The 18,520-nt window shown below is 53.3% G+C and overlaps 1 protein-coding gene across 1 annotated transcript in view; it reads right to left on the bottom strand.

Moving 5' to 3' along the window:
* Positions 1 to 14,353: 14,353 nt before the first annotated feature.
* Positions 14,354 to 18,520, bottom strand: part of NLRC5 (NLR family CARD domain containing 5) — a 50,799-nt gene continuing 46,632 nt past the window's right edge. The window contains exons 45-47 of the mRNA XM_074151736.1: positions 16,697 to 16,780; positions 15,527 to 15,610; positions 14,354 to 14,429 (exon numbers count right to left, since the gene is read on the bottom strand). Coding sequence (XP_074007837.1) covers positions 14,354 to 14,429; positions 15,527 to 15,610; positions 16,697 to 16,780 — 244 coding nt within the window. The remainder of the gene's footprint in view (positions 14,430 to 15,526; positions 15,611 to 16,696; positions 16,781 to 18,520) is intronic.

Genomic DNA, 18,520 nt, shown 5'->3' with positions numbered 1-18,520 from the left:
AGAAAGAAGCACTTCCCATGCAGAAGGACCTGCCCGTAGGGATGCTCATCACTCCCTCTGCAGCCTTGGGACACGCACCTCCGACTCTCAGATTCAGGACCCCCATCCAGCTTCTCCAGCTGGATGCAGGGGGAAAAGATCGCTGCTTCGCTGCCTGGGATGAGTGATGAGTGAAAGGGAAACTGCAGAAGCTGCAAAACCTCCTGGGGACCTCCCAGCAGTCCCTGGGTGAAGCTGCTCGGGGACAGAGGGGACATTGCAGCTCTGCCTCCGGACACCCCACCAGGCAGCCAGCTGGCTTGCAAGGACCTGTGTGGTGGGAGAAGAGGAACTGTGACACAGCCTGTCCCACCCATGGGTGCCGCCCAGCAATGCCCTTTAGCAGCCCAGCCCTGGCTGGGTGTTCATCTGCAACAGCCTAATTAGTCCTGCTCAGGAGCCCGAGGGCAGGACCTGGTAAGGGGGCACGGGCACAGGACAGGCCACAGGACAGGAGCATCCCTGCCCCGGCTGCCATTTCCCAGGGCATCCTGTGGGACGCACAGGGACATCTCTGCATCCATAGGAAGATGCTGGAGCATCAGTTTCTCCGGCGCCCCATGGAGTCAGGACACTGACAGACACCGTAACAGCATAATATATCACACCAGGGTAATCGTATTAATAGGTCCAGCACATAAGACCCTCAAGGGAAAGGAGATTACGAGACATCATTATTTATGGCTTATCACACTGGCAGAGCTCCTCTGCTGGTCACATACCATGACCCCAACCTCGGCTGTGGCACACAGCCATCCCACCACAGCCGGAGAGGATGAGACCACAGTTTTCCAGACCTCCTTGGGCAAAGCCCCTCACTGCTCAGTGCCGTTTCCCCTCTCCCCAACCCAAGGAACCAACCCAAGGCTGTCCACTGCCTGTTGGGATTTAAGGCCATGAAGAGAAGATGCTCTGCAGAAGCCGGGTGGATGGACTAACGTTCCCGTCACCCAGACCCACGAGCTCAGGGACCTCCCTCTGCTGGCTGCAAAGCCCAGGGCTAGTCAGCACCATCCACTGCTCCTCTCATCTTGAAAACATCATCAACCTGAAAAGCAGCTCCAAAGCACTTCCCCTGCCCAGCCCAGACGTCAGGCAGGTGCCAAGCCCAAATCCACCACCTCCAGCTGCCTCTGCCATCTCTGCGTGTGGCACCGTGGTTGCCGGACCCCAGGAGAGAGTGGCACCAGCGAAGAAACCGGCTCATGATGAGGGACCCGCAGGGTGGGAGTGAGACTCCTCCACACAGTCCCATCCCACTCCGTGTCCCCCTCTCCCACCACAGCCTCGGTCCCCGTACAACCACACAGCCCCAACAACGTTTCCAAGAGTCCCCCAGATCCCCACCTGAAACTGCCACCCTGGCTGTTCCCTCCATCCAAGCCAACATGGAGGGTCCCTGGGGCTGCTCTGTCTGAGCAGTCGCCCTGGGGCGAAGGGGAGCTGCCATCCCCTGGTACGAGGGCATCGGGAAAGGCAAGAGCCCCTGCAGCAGTCCCATACCCATGCCAGCATCCCTCCGGGGTGGTGGCTGGTCCCCCCGCTGCCCGGTCACCGCTCCAGGACCAGACAGGAGCCGTGTCCTCGCAGAGGGGCTCACACCTGCAGAGGCACAGCAACTGGAGATGTCAGTAAACCAGGGACATGAGAGTAAAACCAAACACCTTTAGGTGCTCCCGGCGTGCCCGCAGCCTTGGATGCCACCCGGCTGCCACCCACCTGGTGCCCTCGGGCAGAGCCTGCCCGGCACTGGGGGAGTAAAGGGCAACAGGATTCATTCTCCGACCCTCTCTGGATGGTCTCAAAATGTCATTACACGGTCCCCAAAGTGACTAAAGCCACTTACCGGTCAGAAATCCCGAGCCCTGAGGAGCAGGAGAGCCGAGCGCTCTGGAGAGGGCAGAGCCCCGGGCTCCCAGCGGCCGAGGGGGTCCGTGATTGTCCCCCGCCGGGAGGGGACGGGCCCCGGCCGGGCAAACGAAAGCAAAACTGGCTCCTCCACACCCAGCCGTGACGTGGGAAGGGAGGCAGCCCCAGCGCCGGCGGGGCCTGCGGGAGCTGCAGCCGCTGAGTGCCTTTCGGGGGAGCGCTCTGAAAATCAGAAAGTGGCAAAAAACAACAACAAAAGTATTTCCTCTAAACCTGAGGGAAAACAGCCGGGCTCTGACGGCTGCTACCGCACAACCGCTCCATGGGTGCCCCTGCGGGAGGCAGAGCCCCGTCTCGCCGCATGCCCTGCGATTGCTGCACATCCTGCAATTGCTGCATGCCCTGCACCCGCTGCATGCCCTGCACGTCCCGCACCTGCTGCATGCCCTGCACCTCCGTATGTCCTGCACCTGCTGCATGCCCTGCACCTGCTGCACGCCCCACACCTGCTGCATGCCCTGCACGTCCCGCACCTGCTGCATGCCCTGCACCCCCTGCACGCCCCGCACCTGCTGCATGCCCTGCACGTCCCGCACCTGCTGCATGCCCTGCACCTCCGTATGTCCCGCACCTGCTGCATGCCCTGCACCCCCTGCACGCCCCGCACCTGCTGCATGCCCTGCACATCCCACACCTGCTGCATGCCCTGCACCCCCTGCACATCCCGCACCTGCTGCATGCCCTGCACATCCCACACCTGCTGCATGCCCTGCACCCCCGTACGTCCCGCACCTGCTGCATGCCCTGCACATCCCACACCTGCTGCATGCCCTGCACCCCCGTACGTCCCGCACCTGCTGCATGCCCTGCACCCCCGTACGTCCCACACCTGCTGCATGCCCTGCACCCCCGTACGTCCCGCACCTGCTGCATGCCCTGCTTGCAAATCCGCACGTGGTTTCCGGAGTGGCAGCAGCGCTGGGTTTGCTGCTCAGGGGAGGGGAAAGGGCCAGCGAGCGGGAGGGCGAGAGGGGAGCGCAGCAGCATCCTCTGCTCAAGCCACAGCGATGGCCGAGCTGCAGGGACCGACCCCATTCCAGTCTCTGCTGGCAAATGCGTGTTTGGCTTAGATAAGCTGGGAAGATTGCGCATTTTTCACTTGACTACAGGCTTGCTCTGGGGCTCAATTTAGGGAAATCTGTGATTTAGGGCAGAAAACATCATGATGTCACTGCGAATCCTGGCAATTGCATCAAACCCTTTAAACGACCATCCTTCCAGACCCAAGGAAAAGGTTTACGCACCAGCTCTTCACCCACTGTGTTCACCTGCTGCCAACTACCAGGGCAGGGGGCACACAACAATGTGCTCGTTGGCCGCGGGCAAGCAGGAGGCTTATCCCGTGGCCAGCACCCGCAGGAGGCTCCATCCAAGGTATGCAAATGCCACACACGCATCCCTTCTCTCCCCGCGGCAGCAATGCTCATCCCAGACACGTGCTCCAGGTGGGACAAAGAAGGAGACCAGGAGAGGCAAGGAGGGAGGAGAAGGCACCCACAGGATTTGGGACAGATTTTTAGCTGCCAGCTGCTGCCTTAAAACTTTCCCACCCCGATGCTCCAGCTGCCACACAAGCTGCTTTCACCGTGGTGGGGGACATACCGGTTTCAGCAACCAGTAAAAGGAGATTTGGAGGAAAAAAGTTGACTTAATTAAAGCCAGACCCTGTGATATGTAAAGGAGGAGGGCAGCCTCGTGAGGAAGGCGGCTGGGCTGTAGAGCATGCCCAGCCAGCGGGGGTCTCTCGCAGGTGCAGAGGCAACACCCTGCATTTTAAGCATACTGAATGTATTCTGGCTGTTTAACTTATTAAAGGCTTCTCTGAGTTATGGAAAACAAAAATGCTGGCTTTCTGAATTTTAATTGCATTTCTATTTCCAGCCAACACCATATACCACAAGAGGGGGGAGGGGGGGAAATCATTGCTTAGATAATGAGAAATATCTTTAACTGCTTTCTAACATGCCAAAATTACAAGCGCGCTGCCCAGCAAGGCCCTGCCAGCAGCCCCCCCCCAGGTAGATGAGCGCCTGAGTCTCCCCATCCCATGCACCATCTCATCCCCACATCAGCCAGAGCTTCGGAGCCATTCCCCTGATAACATAAATAAATGGTGATTAATGGGCATTTATGTGCAATGCCCACTTGCACGGACACGCCGACACCAAGGCATTGATATCCCCACGGGCTGGAGCCCACCTTCTGCCCACGGGCAGGTGACTCTCATCGCTACGATCCAAGCTTTTCCTAAAAGAAATCGTATTTTCTCAGCCTGCTTTGCAGAAGAGAGACGCTGCTACTCAACGTGCAAAGCTTCACCCTGAGATGGATTTGTGTGCCAGCGATACAAAAAAAAGCAGCGGTTTATAGTGAGAAATACGGCTGATAAATTCTCGACCCCTTCCCAGCAGCTCGAGATGCCGCCGGAGGGAACACGAAACTCGGTTTCAATGGCTGCACAGCCCTGGACTTGCTGTTTAACAGCAAAACTTGCATTTCCAGCTCGTCTCATTTGTAAAATCAGTCTCAAGAAGGCTGATGTTTCTTCTTAAATCCTCAGCTTCTGGAATCACGTGATGATGGAAAATCCAGGGCTGGGGGGAAGGCGACTATTTTAGACGCGAGCTTTTTCCTGCCGGCTACAGGCAGAAAATCTGGCAGCTCCCAAACCCAAAGCCTCAGCAAAAGCAGGAGGCAAATAAAAGGTGGAGCCCTTCTTGCTGAATGCTACATTTGTTTTTCTGCTGTTTTAACAACATTGCTATGATCACCTGAGTTCCCGGGAATTACTTTTTCCCCTGCTCCTGTGATCCAAACAAGTAACCTCGCAAAGCCAGTGGCCAGGAAACTGAGCCAAAGTGGCAAAAAAGTGATGACACAGATCCCTCAACAGATATTTTAGAGGTTTAAAAGAGAAACCGTAAGATTATTTGGGGGGAAAAGCATTCAATATTTTTTTTTCATGCCATTTGGCAGTTTTGCATCCTGCCAGGAGCCCCGTTTCTAATGCCTGGCTACTCCACCGTGCCAGAAAATTTACCTTTTCTTCTCCTTTGCCCCCACCCTGCCTCTGAATGCCGGCCAGGGCTGTCACATAAAGAGCTCCTTATGAGAGCTGGCAACCCCAAAGCAGGACAGGAGACTGCAAGCCTTGCTTTTTCATCAATTAAGCAGGGTATTACATTCTCAGCTCGCCGACGGCTCCTGGAGAACAAGTCCTGATTTACGGTGGCACAAGCGACTCCAGCCAGCTTTCCCCGGGCAGAGGTTTCCACTGAAGTCAGCAGGAAACTCTTTTCCCTGGGTGCAATGGGGCGAGAGAAGGCGTTATTCGTCCCAGACTCTTCACACGCGCGCACCGAGACTGCTACAAGTCAAACAAAGCTGACGCAATTCCACTATACAACTGGGCAGACTGGTAACTCAGGGGTAGCCGGCGGCCGCTCCAGCACTGCGTGACCCCACCGTTCTGGGGTGCGGGAGCCGGATCACTGGGAGATGAGCAGAGATGATGACAGTGGGGGGCTGCACGGCCAATAAATCCCTCCCAGGGCAAAGAGCACCTTCACCCACAGCTCGGCTCCGGTGGGCAAACCCTAAAGGGTTTATTCTGCACTGGAAACCCCGGTGCGTGGGGCCTGTGTCCCTCGGTTCCAGCCAGCACCAGAGTCCCCTGACCCACCGCAAGCCGTGGCTTTGTAAACTCTACCGGCTTGTGAGGAACTGGCCTGGGGTCCCTTGCTGCCCACCAGCACAGACCCCAGGAGCAAGGACGTCCCCAGGGTGGGCCGTGCTGATGTGGCTCTAGAAGATCTCATCTCACGAGGCAGGTTGTTGGCACACCCCGACCCCAGGGTGGTGAGGGATGCCAGGCTCTCGGAGAGCAGCTCCAGGACCGCTTGTCTCCCCAGTGCTAGGGGCTGCCTGCCCTGTTGGGGCCACCTGGAAGCATCACCAAGTGCCTTTGCTCCACATTATCCCAGCCGGGATGCTCCAGAGGTGACAGCAGAGAAACCAAAATCTATGTCCCAGGCTGTCACACAGCTGTAACCAAAGCACACACAGTGTTTCCTCGAGGGTACTCCAGGAGAACATCCTCCACCGCCCCAGTTCTTCAAAACAGATCCTTCCCGCATGCCCCGAGCTTTTCTTCCCAGCCTTCCTCCTCCCGTGGCTCTACTCCCTGCCCCCCACCGGGGAAAGGCAATGTCTGGCCCATAATAAACCATTTTCTGACCCCAGAAAAGCACCGTGGTACCACATGCTGGCATGAAACCCCAGTACCTGGGCTGGCAGGAGGAGGCTGATGCCGGCAGCACGGGAGTAGTGTCAGAACTGAGCACCCCTGGGCTGTGCTCCCACCGGCCCGATTCTGGACCCAGCTCTTCCAACAAGGTTCAAGCACATCTCCAGGAGGCTTCAAATCTGGGGCTCGAGGTTCACAGCGATCCTCCCAAAGCCTTCCCACGAAACAGCTCAGGCTCTCGGGGAGTCAGCAGCAGGGATCCAGCCCTTCGGAGACGTTCCTGCCACCCCAGCTCGGCTCTGGACTCACCTCTCTCTCCTGTTCCACCCTCCTTGCAGTGACCAGCTCTGAAGGGTGTGTTTGCCCACCAAGTCCTCCAGCCCCGCTGGCTTTAATCCAGCATAAATTAGGGTTACTCACCCAGAGGCTTATTGCATCAGGTCCTCGGGCTGGCGGAGCCGATGGGAAAACACCTCCCTGCCTGCCATCCTCCCAGCACTCCCATGCAGCCAGGCGAAACGCTCTGCTCACCGCTGTCTCTGAGGGTGAGGTGTCTTGCTGGGCGCAGAGAAGGATGAGGCAGCCCATCTGGGAGCACGAACCCTCTCGGCTCCCCGTTAAATACGCTGCACGCAGGATATGACCCCCAGCCGGAGCAGTATCCAGCTGCCAACAGCTCCCAGAGAAGTGCTTCTGCACTTCCCCAACCTTCAGCTCACCAGATCCCCCGCGACTCGGCACCAGAGGAGAGGCGCTTGTGGAAGCTGCCAGGAAAAGCCCCTGCCCAACATCCCCAGCCTTGGGGAGCGAAGCCACCAGGCCCCGGTGTTTGCCTGGGGGTCACGCGTCCCGTTGGCATCTTTAGGAGTGGATGTGGATGCACGGAGAGCAGGGACAGGTGGGACAACTTTTACACCGTGTATGACCGCAGGGGCCGGGGCTGGGGAAGGGGAGCGTGAAGCAGTGCAGGGGGCTGTCCCAGGGTTGGAGGGTCTGTCCCACGAGATGGAAGGTCTATCCCAGGGAAAGCAGGGTCTGTCCCAAGGGTTCAAAAGTCTGTCCCAGAGGCTGGAGAGTTCATCCCAGGGGATGAAGGGTCTTGTCCAAGGGGACGGAGAGTCTATCCCAGGGAAAGGAGGGTCTGTCCCAGGAGACAGAGGGTCTGTCCAAGGGGACGGCGGGCAGAAGGGACACCATGCACCCCTCATGCCAAGTCGGTGGGGGACACTGCCCTGCAGGTCCCCCCCATCCAGGGGCCGACACCATGGTTACGCTGGCCAGCCAGCACGACCCTCCGGCCGGGATATCCGAAGTCACCACCAGCGCATCCTCCCCCCCCCCCATCCCCACCCACGGCGAACGATCCCGCGGGTGGTGTGTCGCCCCCCCCCCGCTTCCCGCTTCGTTATCCCCCAGGGCATCCTCGGGGGCCGCCGGTACTCACCGCTGCGAGCCGGGCCGGGCTGGGCCGAGCAGCTCCCGCGGGGCCGGGGGTTCAGCACCTCCCCACGGCCGCGCCCGCCGACCGCCCCCCGCCATCACCGCCCACCCCCCCCGAACGGGGGGGGTGGGCGGTGATGGCGGGGGGCGGTCGGCGGGCGCGGCCATGCCTTTGCTCCCCCCCCTCCCCCGGAAAGGCTGGAAAATTATTTTTCCGTGTTACCCGCCCAGCTACAACGAAAACATAACTTTCTTGGATCAACGCCCCTCGCTTTTAACCAAAACCAATTTTTTTTTTTTTTTTTTTTTTTTTTTTTTGGCTCCCTGGATCAGCCTGCCTGGGTGCTCCCCGGGTGCTGGCATCGCCCCCGGGAAACCAGTACGGGGTCTGGGTCGGGACCCTGTATCCCGCAGCGGCTCAATCCTGCTGCTTCCCCTGGGGAAAAAAAAAAAAAAAAAGCTGGCTAAACAAGGAAAAGTGGCAGGCTCCGACTGCGCGCCCCAAAAGCGGAGCGGAGCCCGAGTCACCACCTCCTCATCCCCCCCTGCTCAACCTGAAAAGCTGGCGTCCTTTCCCTCCCAGGCTGGTACCACCAAGGTTTGCGCCCAGCCTACCATTAACAACCTTGCCTGACGCTTGGCGGACACGCCATCGGGTGTCAGGGATATTTTTGATACGGAGATAGGGTAATAAGACTGGAAGCCTCCCTCTGAGGCTTCAGATTAAATAAACCGGCTTTATTTGTACAGAGCCCTTTACTTTTAGAGGGCAAAATAAGCCAGTCCCATACTCCCCCCGGCCAGCTTCCCCCTCTCCCGCAGCTTGAGCCGTTAAAGGCAGAAGAGTTTCAAGGCCCCGAGAGAGTTTTCTGCTTGGATGAGGTCCCCCCTCTGCCAGCCCCAGTCCCTTCCCAGGCAGGGGACACAGGACAGGTCACGGATGCTCCTGCTCAACCCAACCAACACGACAGGAAACATCCAACTAAAACCTGAGCCTAGTTTTTAGGAGCAAACCCCTTCTTTTTGTGTAAACCCGGCCAGAAGCCATCACAGGGAGAGACAAGGTCGTGCCTGAAAGAGGAACTCAGTGGGAGAAGTGGGGTCGGTGCCAGACCTGCCCTCCTGCCTCCATGCCCATGGCTTCAAATGTTGCTTTGGGGGGAAGACACGGAGAGGCAGCCAGTATTTCATGAACGCCAATGTGCCTGTTTTCTCCAAAATCAGTTTTTCCTTATGTTTTCTCTCTTTCCCAGCACGACACCTCCGAGTCACAGCAGGTCCAGCACTACCTGGAACTGGTTTTAGCGGAGGGGAATGGGGGGCTGCGTTTCCAGCCCTAGGAAGCAGTAGACATCGTGTGCGGAAGCCTGGCCCAGCCTGGCTCTGGCTGTTCCCTAGCACCAAATCCAGGCTCCTCACTGCCCTCCGGCAGCATGTTTACTTACAGCAGTGTATTTATTTCTAAAGATCTGGTCTCGGGGGGGGGGGCGCAAAAATCTCTTCTGTGTACAGAACCAGTACTGACTAGTTCAGACATTGTCTTCCAGGGACTGCAGGCAGCCCGAAACAATAGGGGTGTGCAGAGTGTCCTGATACATTTCCATTTTTGGACCACGATAAATCTGAAACCTAATAGTAACAGCTCTAAAAATGGCCCACGTTAATTATCTGTTTGGGAATGGGTTTGGTATTCAGCCATCACACACAATCCCCAACGGCCCCCAGTCTTTCTGCATACCAGAAGATTCATTTAACCCCTCAAAATTGGACAAAGCCTTTGGGTTCCCCTCGGAAACTTTCAGACATGACCACAAGCTGGGAATATGGATGTAGGCAGCGCAATGAAAATGGGCAGCACACTGGGGAAGGGGAGCCCAAAAGTCCTTGGCATGCAATGTAAGACACAAACTAGGGAGTGATTGTCTTGTGTTTCACATACAACTCAATCCAAATCTCAATTTATTTTTTTTTTAAATGCAACCCACGCACTCAAAATACAGCACAGCGCCCGCTTTTAGCCAAAATCGCTTTCCGTTTTTGGGGGTTTGGTGACACCTGGTGTTCTGAAGAAGATGCTGTGAGGTCCTGCAGGTCCCTTCCCTGGCTTCGCTGGGACAGCCGCTCTCAGGTCAGACAGATGCGTGTCTGGGAGGTAATCCCAAATTTGGGGAAGAACCCAAGAAATGCAGGTGTGCAGTGTCAAGTGCATTTCAAGTCCTGAGAAGTGCTGTGGCAGCAGTGTTTGTAGCACACCTCGTCACATTACTGCAAACCTCACGGTACGGACGCACGCTTCCTAACTTCAGGAGTCAGGGGAACTGCAGGGATTGGAATCTCAGGTCTCATTTATTCTTAAATAGTGCATTTCCTTACAAGGAAAACAACACAACAATGCAATCCAAACCCAGGAGACCTCTCTGCAGTAGCTGCTTTACCCAAGGCAGCCATGGAGAGTTAGCACCCAAGACACACAAAGCAAAACTGACTTGAAAAGTCAAGCACTCACCAAAGCAGCAGTCTCATTTATTCAGTTAAAGCACATTTTTTCCTCATCAAAAAAGGAGGAAAAACAACAAGCAAGAAGGCATGTTTCACATCCGTAAAGAAGGAAAATAAATGATCATGACACCTGAACAAATTCAAATGCAGGAGTGGGTGGCATCAATGAGATGACACCACAGAGCTGAACAAAGATCTGTTTGACAGCGCTGTTGTTTGGATCTCTTCCAGGTGCACGGGCCAGTGGGAACAGCAAAAGGTTCTGCCGACGGTTGGTATCAAAGATAAGAAAATGGCCATCACAAAGTGCATTAAAATGTCCAATCCTTTCCTCCTTCATACCGAGTAAAACTCAACTTCTACTATTTATCACACACAGTACCTAGTCCTACTAAAATGATATTTCAAATACAAGAAAAAATGAATTTTCAGCTCACAGCTGGGACTGAAATGGACAGTTACTGCAAACTTTGTCCAACCTCTTGTGTTTCCAAAAGAAGTCCCAGGAGACTAGGGCCCAAGAAGAGCCCAGCTGATGAACATGCTCACCCTGGACACTGTGAAGAGCTCACAGCACCAAGACACCTTTTGGTACGTGACCACACTGCCTTTTGTGCCACAATCTTCCTCTGATGGGTGCTGGGAAGATTTGCATCTGCTAACTCGATCTGAAAACACAGCAAGAAATTATAGCTGCATTTGGTAAAGCTTTTCCTAATTCCAGTGTTTGAATCTCAAGCACTTGATTACTTCATTGAATTATGGCCTGGTAAGGAATTTTACTACCTTTTTTTTTTTCTTTGTTGTTGCTTTTTAAACCCTTTTCAGAGCACAGTACTCTGCAAAAAGCATCCTGCCTCTACGCAACAGTGTCAGTATCTCCCAGAGCCTGACGCTGATCCTTCAGTAAGGACAGCAGCTCCCCCAGGAGTCACAGGCACCAGCTGCCCACATCCTCTGCCCCAACCTTTGCTGGACCAGCATTTCCATCTCATCCCAAAAGCCTCCCCCCTGCCCAAATCAGATCAGTTAGCTCTCCCCAGGCAAACGCTGCTGTAAACAAAATTCCATAAATAAATCCACCACAAGGATTAAATATTTACAGCACAGACATATAAGGAAAACATTATAACACAAGTTAATAAATAATAAGAATGATGTGGCTGCAGTCCCGCAATGCAGGCTGGCGTTCCACACATGCCAGGGGCAGCTGTAGTCCATAAGCACAGGAGAAGGCCATCCCCAGGTCCTGAAAAACAAGCCAACAGGGAAGAAGACCAGCCTGGCTAAATAGACAGCTTTGGCTGGACCTCAGAAATAACAGGAAAGTTTACAATCTCTGGAAAAGAGGGTTGGTAACTTATGAGCAATACCAAGACACAGTGAAGCTATGCAGGGGGAAAATTAGAAGGGCCAAAGCTCAAGCAGAACTTAACTTGGCCACTACGGTTAAAGATAACAAGAAGAGGTTCTTTCAGTATATCAGTAGTAAAAGGAAGACTAGGGAAAATGTAGGCCCACTGATGAATGAGGTGGGCGCCCTAGTGGTGGAAGACCCAGAGAAGACGGAGTTACTGAATGCCTTCTTTGCTTCGGTCTTCACTGCTAAAACTGTCCCTCATGAATCCCAGACCCTGGAGACAAGGGGGAAGGTCTAGAGAGAGGAAGATTTTCCCTCTGCAGAGGAGGACAGAGAAGAGACCACTTGGCCAAACTAGACATCCATGAGTCCATGGGCCCTGATGGGATGCACCCATGAGTGCTGAGAGAGCTGGCAGATGTTATTGCTGGGCCACTCTCCATCATCTTTGAAAGGTCATGGAGAACAGGAGAGGTGCCTGACGACTGGAGGAAGGCAAACATCACTCCAGTCTACAAAAAGGGCAAGGAGGAGGACCCAGGGAACTACAGGCTGATTAGTCTCACCTCCGTCCCTGGGAAGGTAAAGGAGCAACTTGTTCTGGATGTCATCTCCAAACATCTTAAGGAACAGGAAGTTACTGGAAGTGGTCAACACGGATTTACCAAGGGTAAATCATGCTTGACCAATCTGATAGCCTTCTATGATGTTATAACTGGATGGCTAGATGAGGGGAGAGCAGCAGATGTCATCTACCATGACTTCAGCAAGGCTTTTGACACTGTCTCCCATAACATCCTCATTAGGAAATTAAGGAAGTGTGGGCTAGACGAGGGAGCAGTGAGGTGGATTGAGAGCTGGCTGTGTGACAGAACCCAGAGGGTTGTAATTAATGGAGCAGGGTCAAGCTGGAGGCCTGTAACCAGCGGTGTCCCTCAGGGGCCAATACTTGGTCCAGTTTTGTTCAACATGCTCATCAATGACCTGGATGAGGGGACAGAGTGTATCCTCAGCAAGTTTGCTGATGATACCAAACTGGGAGGACTGGCTGACACTCCAGAGGACTCTGCCGCCATCCAGCGTGACCTGGACAGGCTGGAGAACTGGGCAGAGAAGAACTTAATGAGGTTCAACAAGGGCAAATGTAGGGTCCTGCACCTGGGGAGGAAGAACCCCAGGCACCAATATAGGTTAGGGGTGGACCTGCTGGAAAGCACTACTGAGGAGAAGGATCTGGGAGTCCTGGTGGATAGCAAACTTTCCATGAGCCAGCAATGTGCCCTTGTGGCCAAGAGGCCAATGGGATCCTGGGCTGCGTAGGCAAGAGTGTGACCAGTAGGTGGAGGGAAGTCATTCTCCCCCTCTGCTCTGCACTGGTGAGGCCACAACTGGAATACTGCGTCCAGTGCTGGGCTCCCCAATTCAAGAGAGACAGGGAACTACTGGAGAGAGTCCAACGTAGGGCAACAAAGATGATTGAGGGATTGGAGCATCTCCCTGATGAGGAAAGGCTGAGAGAGCTGGAGCTATTTAACCTGGAGAAGAGAAGACTGAGGGGAGACCTTATTAATGCTTACAAGTACCTAAAAGGTGGGTTGAAGGAGGATGGAGCTGGGCTCTTTTCAGTGGTTTCCAGTGACAGGACGAGGGGCAACGGGCACAAGCTGGAACATAGGAAGTTCCACTCAAATATGAGGAAAAACCCAGTGAGGGTGCCAGAGCCCTGGAACAGGCTGCCCAGGGAGGGTGTGGAGTCCCCTTCTCTGGAGATCTTCAAGACCCGCCTGGATGCAGTCCCGAGTGATGTGCTCTGGGCAATCCTGCTTTAGCAGGGGAGTTGGACTAGATGATCTCTAGAGGTCCCTTCTGACTCTGACAATTCCGTGATTCCTCCACTGAATGTCAGGGATCTCCTGCCCCCAGTCTCCACTGCCCAGCAACACGTAGGCTTTGGGATCCAGGGGACAGCAGGGGCTTGAAGGATCTACCAGGTGGTGAACAGCTCAAGCTGACCCCTTGCTTCACCTCAAAGAGATTAGTGCAATCAAGTCTTCCAAAAACCCCCCAAAGGTCTACAAAACCGCACATGAAAACAGTCAGTAGTACGCGTCCTCTCACACACAACAGCCACAGTTTTCTTACAAATTGTTTTACAATGTCAGTATTTCAAAGTTTCTCACTGAAATTTACAGTGATATCAGCCTTTCCTTGTTATCACAGTATAAATATTCATCATTTTTGGCCAACGATTTGAAATTTCACAAGTCTTGAAGTTTCTACTAAAAAACTGAGGCAATTCTGTATGAAAAGGAGCCTGATATGAAGCAAAATAAAACACATACTAACTTTTTTTTTGCCTAAAAATCAGAGAGGTATTTCACACAGTTATACACAATTTTCAAACAGCCTGCGTTTGTAGCAGGGTCAATAATTTACAATTTTGTAAATAATTTTACATCCTCTCCTGGAGGGTGTGCATTCTTTTATTGGAACACACTGTAGGTGTTGTAATCTTGATTAAAGATAATTAAATACTTCGCTGGCTTTCTGAATGCACAAGCAGATACACCTCATCCTCTTGAAGAGTTTTGATGTTTTTACACCAAGAACACTGCCTTCGCAGGAGCAATTCTTTATAGTCTTTTGCATTTCTGTACAATAAAAGCTCGCAAAAACCAAACCACCACTAAGTGTTCACGCTTGGTTCAGTGCAATGAAGGAAGACTTAATAGTTACAGTTTTTAGTTGTAGGAACTTTGATGTCCTGGATTCTTCAGTGCAATTTTTGAGGGCGGTGGGAGACGGAGAGCAATCCCTAGTCAGGCAAGGGCTCTTCCTTGCTAGTAGAAACACAGTCTTGGGTCTTGGCTTGTCAAATTCTCAGCGAGGCCCTTGGGCACTGGATTGTCCCACAGCCTACAACGACAGCAAATATGTTACTGTAGGACTCAGTAGGGCGAGCAAGAGGTGGCCAAAGGCGGTGGGAGAAGCAGCTTTGGGTTTTTGTTGACGCGAGACAGGCGTGAGGTACTGCCATATTTCAGCAACACAGCAGCAACCTGCCTGCTCAGATGGACTCACTTAATCTAGCTTGGGAGAGAGATTAAAATTTCAAAAAGTCCCCAGGCCACTAGGAGCTCAGACAGGGGAGGAAGAACTGAGTTACACACAAGCAACCTGGTTTACGTGAGCCACCCTTCTTCATCTGCCTCATTTGGTGGAGTCTGTCCCAAAACTGCCCATACTAGGCTGCTTCTACCATGCAGAGCAGAGCGGCCTGAGGAGTCCAACGGAGTGCATGCTGTGCTGTGCCACCAACCTGAACAAGCACCTAGGGGTCCCAAGCTCCAGCCAGGACCAGAAACATTCCTTGGTGGTTGCTCTCGGGCTGGTCTCACTACTGGGGAAGGCAGAGCCTGTTTTGGGCCAGACACAGCTCAGGTAGGAGCAGACACTTGGCTGTGGGACCTGTGTTACCAGAAAGTTATCAGAGGTGCTCTCAGAAGAGTGACTTTTCAAATGGGTGAAGGATGAGCGGGTCTCTCCTACAAGAGGTTTCCAGTGGAGTTTGATACACAGGGTTTGGAGAAGCAGTGACAAAGAGTGGGAAAAAACAGGTGTCCAAGTATCTGCAAGATATGGATCCCAGGACAGAGTGGGATAGGGCAGGAATGTATCTCAGAAATGAAACCAGATATAACGGGAGAAAGAAAATTTACAGGAAAAAATGCAACGAACTTCCTGATGGGGACGTTACACAAGCAGGTCTTCATTTTACCTCATTTAAAGCCAGCAAGGTTTTACAGTCCCTTTTTCCCAGGACTTTCTGAAGGGGTGGAGCTGGCCTAGAAAATCCTCAGCTTATCTGGCTTGCATCCGTGTCCCCTACAATATCCTACTCCATGCCAGCAAACCTGGGGCAGCAGGCCCACATGGGTCACATCTGTCCCAAGACTGGTCACCCTGAATTCTCGGTGCTGAGCAGCCCCCATTGCTCCTTGATACCTGCTCACCTTATGCATTGAATCTCCGGGCACTTGGCAAGTTCTTCCACTAGCTTTGTGGCCCCACAGACGCCAATGCGATTTTTCTCCAGGCTGTTTTAGAAACAAAAAAGAGTTTTAAAATCCAAAACCAAATCAAGAGTGGAAAACAGCTGAATAATCACTGGCTCTTCCTCCTGTCCCAGCAGAGCTACATTTTGCACAAGCACAGCAATGTCATACAACTTACATCAGCCTCATCTTTATGACCGTGGGCCTAATTATGCAAGAAGTGTGTGTGCACTGCTCCCTGTGACCTCCTTCTAGCAGCAGGACTGGGAAGCAGATCTCTTGTGCTTGGAGCACTCTCACAGATCCCACTTGGAGCTTGGTGCCAGAAAATGCTAGTAACAAGTCCTCCTACCTCCGACACAACCTTTTTGCTTCTACCTGTAAAACAGCCAGGCTCTACCATGTAGTTTCTCTGCCCAAGACAAACAAAGCTCAGTTCCTCACCCTGTGGCCCACAGACTGATATTTTCATACAGCTGAGAGACGGAAGACATATCCTATGGAATCCAAAGGGCCAAGGGGAGGAAAGCTTCATGAACAGTTCTTGAGCAGAAGATGACATTCTCTCCCATTTATAGGGCTGGGCTGTGATGTCACCGGGCTAGCACACAAGCTAGTGACACGAAGCCCAGCCGCTGGCTGCACTGCAGTTCCAGGAGCTGCATCTGAGCTTCCTGTGAGCCTCTCTGGCCCAACACCCACAATTTGGCCACTGCATCCTGGGGACGGATTGCTTGCCTTGCTGCAGGATTTCACCAACGAAGGCGTTCTGAGCTCGATACCCATCTAGCCCATCCCAGACACTGAAGAGAAGTAAAAGCTTTCAGGAAGCAGCTCACCTGAGGTCATTAGGCGGTATGAAATACTAGTTTGTCTTCCCTGACTCAAACAGAAGGCCTTCACAGACTAGCTTCTGCTTAGATAGCTACGCTGCAAACACCTTAAATGGCAAATGCCTCTCTGTAGCAAGGCTGGCCCTCGGTGCACGCTGCAAGAATGCCAAGTAAGAATTTGAACTGCAAAAGCCTGTTGGTGTTTCTAACATCCGTCCCCTTCTGGAAGTGCTGTGGCTGAGGGCTCTGACAGAAAAACAAGTCTCCCTGGCATTGCTCTCAAGGTTGTACTCACTCTAACATCTTCAGCTTTTCCATCCCTGGGAGAGCACCGGCCAACTCCTGGGCTCCTCTATCACCGAGGGTGTTCCAAGACAGTCTAAGACAGACAAGAAACCCCAACCGTGAGTCAGTCGATAAACACAAGGAGCACAACAGCAGTGCTGTGATAAAACGTCCTCACAGATTAGACTGTTTACAAGATCTTTTTGCCCTCTTACAATGGCAGGTAAACATTCCCCTGCTTTACAAGCATAATTTTGAGGAATTTCCTCAGTTTCACCATGTATTTCCATGTATGGTAAGACACCAGGGAGTGTCACCGCAGAGCCTGAGGACTGTGGTTATCTCCAGAGTCCTGCAGGGCCAGGGAATGAAATGCGAAAATGGAAATGACCGCTGAGCACACCGCTTTACCCCAGGGCAACTCCTCCTTCTGCTGATGGCATTAAACTACTGCAGCAGCTAAGGCGCCTCTCAGACCTGCACCTAAAGTTGCCTTTTGGCTCTGAGCTCTTTCAAAGGACAGCTTGCAGGGCTCTTGAAAGGCTGGGTTTTTCACTGTCTGATGCATTAGCAAGTGAGAAAACTCTTCAGATCCTTTCTCTGCTACTGGCTGAACAGCCTGGCCATTTCCCTCTCACCTGGAGAACAGGAAACTAGCACAGCACCATCAGTGCTTCACTACAACACTTGGCTGAATGATCCTGGGGCCACCCCACAGAGCCGTTCTTCTGTCCAAGTCTGGGGAACTCCGGAATTTCTGTATTGTGTCCGGAAGCCAAAAAAAGAAAGGCAAGACAGGATCCAGCTTGAGAATTGGGGCCTTCCACCAAACAAGTTCATGGCCTGTTCTGCGATTTCATGGGTATCAGCATATTGTTCTCCATGACACTCAGATTGCCCACTGACAGAACTCACATGTGCCTCCATTGACAAGACAAGATCCCTCCCAACACTACTGTTAAAGGAGAATCTGCCAACCTGTTAATAACACAGGAGTAGAAACTAACCACATGGTTAACTAGTCTTAGTGTTGTGCTGCAAGTGACACACCTATGCACTGACTATCGCTTTACTCATCCCATTAAGCCACTGGAGTGGTATGTAAGTGGTAGCATCAGAAGTCACCTCTCCTGGGTCTGGCAATACTCATAAAATGGTTCAGGTTGGGAGGGACGTTAGAGCCCACCCAGTCCCACCCCCTGCCCTGGGCAGGGACACCTCCCACCAGACCAGGTTGCTCCAAGCCCCCTCCAACCTGGCCTTGAACCCCTCCAGGGATGGGGCAGCCACAGCTTCTCTGGGCAACCTGGGCCAGGCTCTCATCACCCTCACAGCAAAGAATTTCTTCCTAATATCTAATCTAAATCTCCTCTCTTTCAGTTTAAAACCATTACCCCTCATCCTATCACTCCACTCCCTCATAAAGAGTCCCTCCCCATCTCTCCTGTAGGCCCCCCCCTTTAGGTACTGGAAGGCTGCTATAAGGTCTCCCCGGAGCCTTCTCTTCTCCAGGCTGAACAACCCCAGCTCCCTCAGCCTGTCCTCACAGGAGAGGGGCTTCAGCCCTCTGATCATCTTCGTGGCCCTCTGCTGGAGCTGCTCCAACAGGTCCATGTTCTTCCTGTGCTGAGGACTCCAGAGCTGGACGCAGTGCTCCAAGTGGGGTCTCACCAGAGCAGAGCAGAGCAGAGGGGTAGAATCCCTCCCCCTTGCCCTGCTGGCCACACTTCTTTTGATGCAGCCCAGGATGCGACTGGCTTTCCAGGTTGCCAGCACACGTTTGCCAGCTTATATTGAGTTTCTCTTCCTCCAACACCCCCAAATCCTCCTCTTC

This window comes from Numenius arquata, chromosome 8 (genome assembly GCF_964106895.1).
Source record: "Numenius arquata chromosome 8, bNumArq3.hap1.1, whole genome shotgun sequence".
In the NCBI taxonomy this organism is placed as follows: domain Eukaryota; kingdom Metazoa; phylum Chordata; class Aves; order Charadriiformes; family Scolopacidae; genus Numenius; species Numenius arquata.
This window is presented reverse-complemented; position numbering and strand designations above follow the sequence as displayed.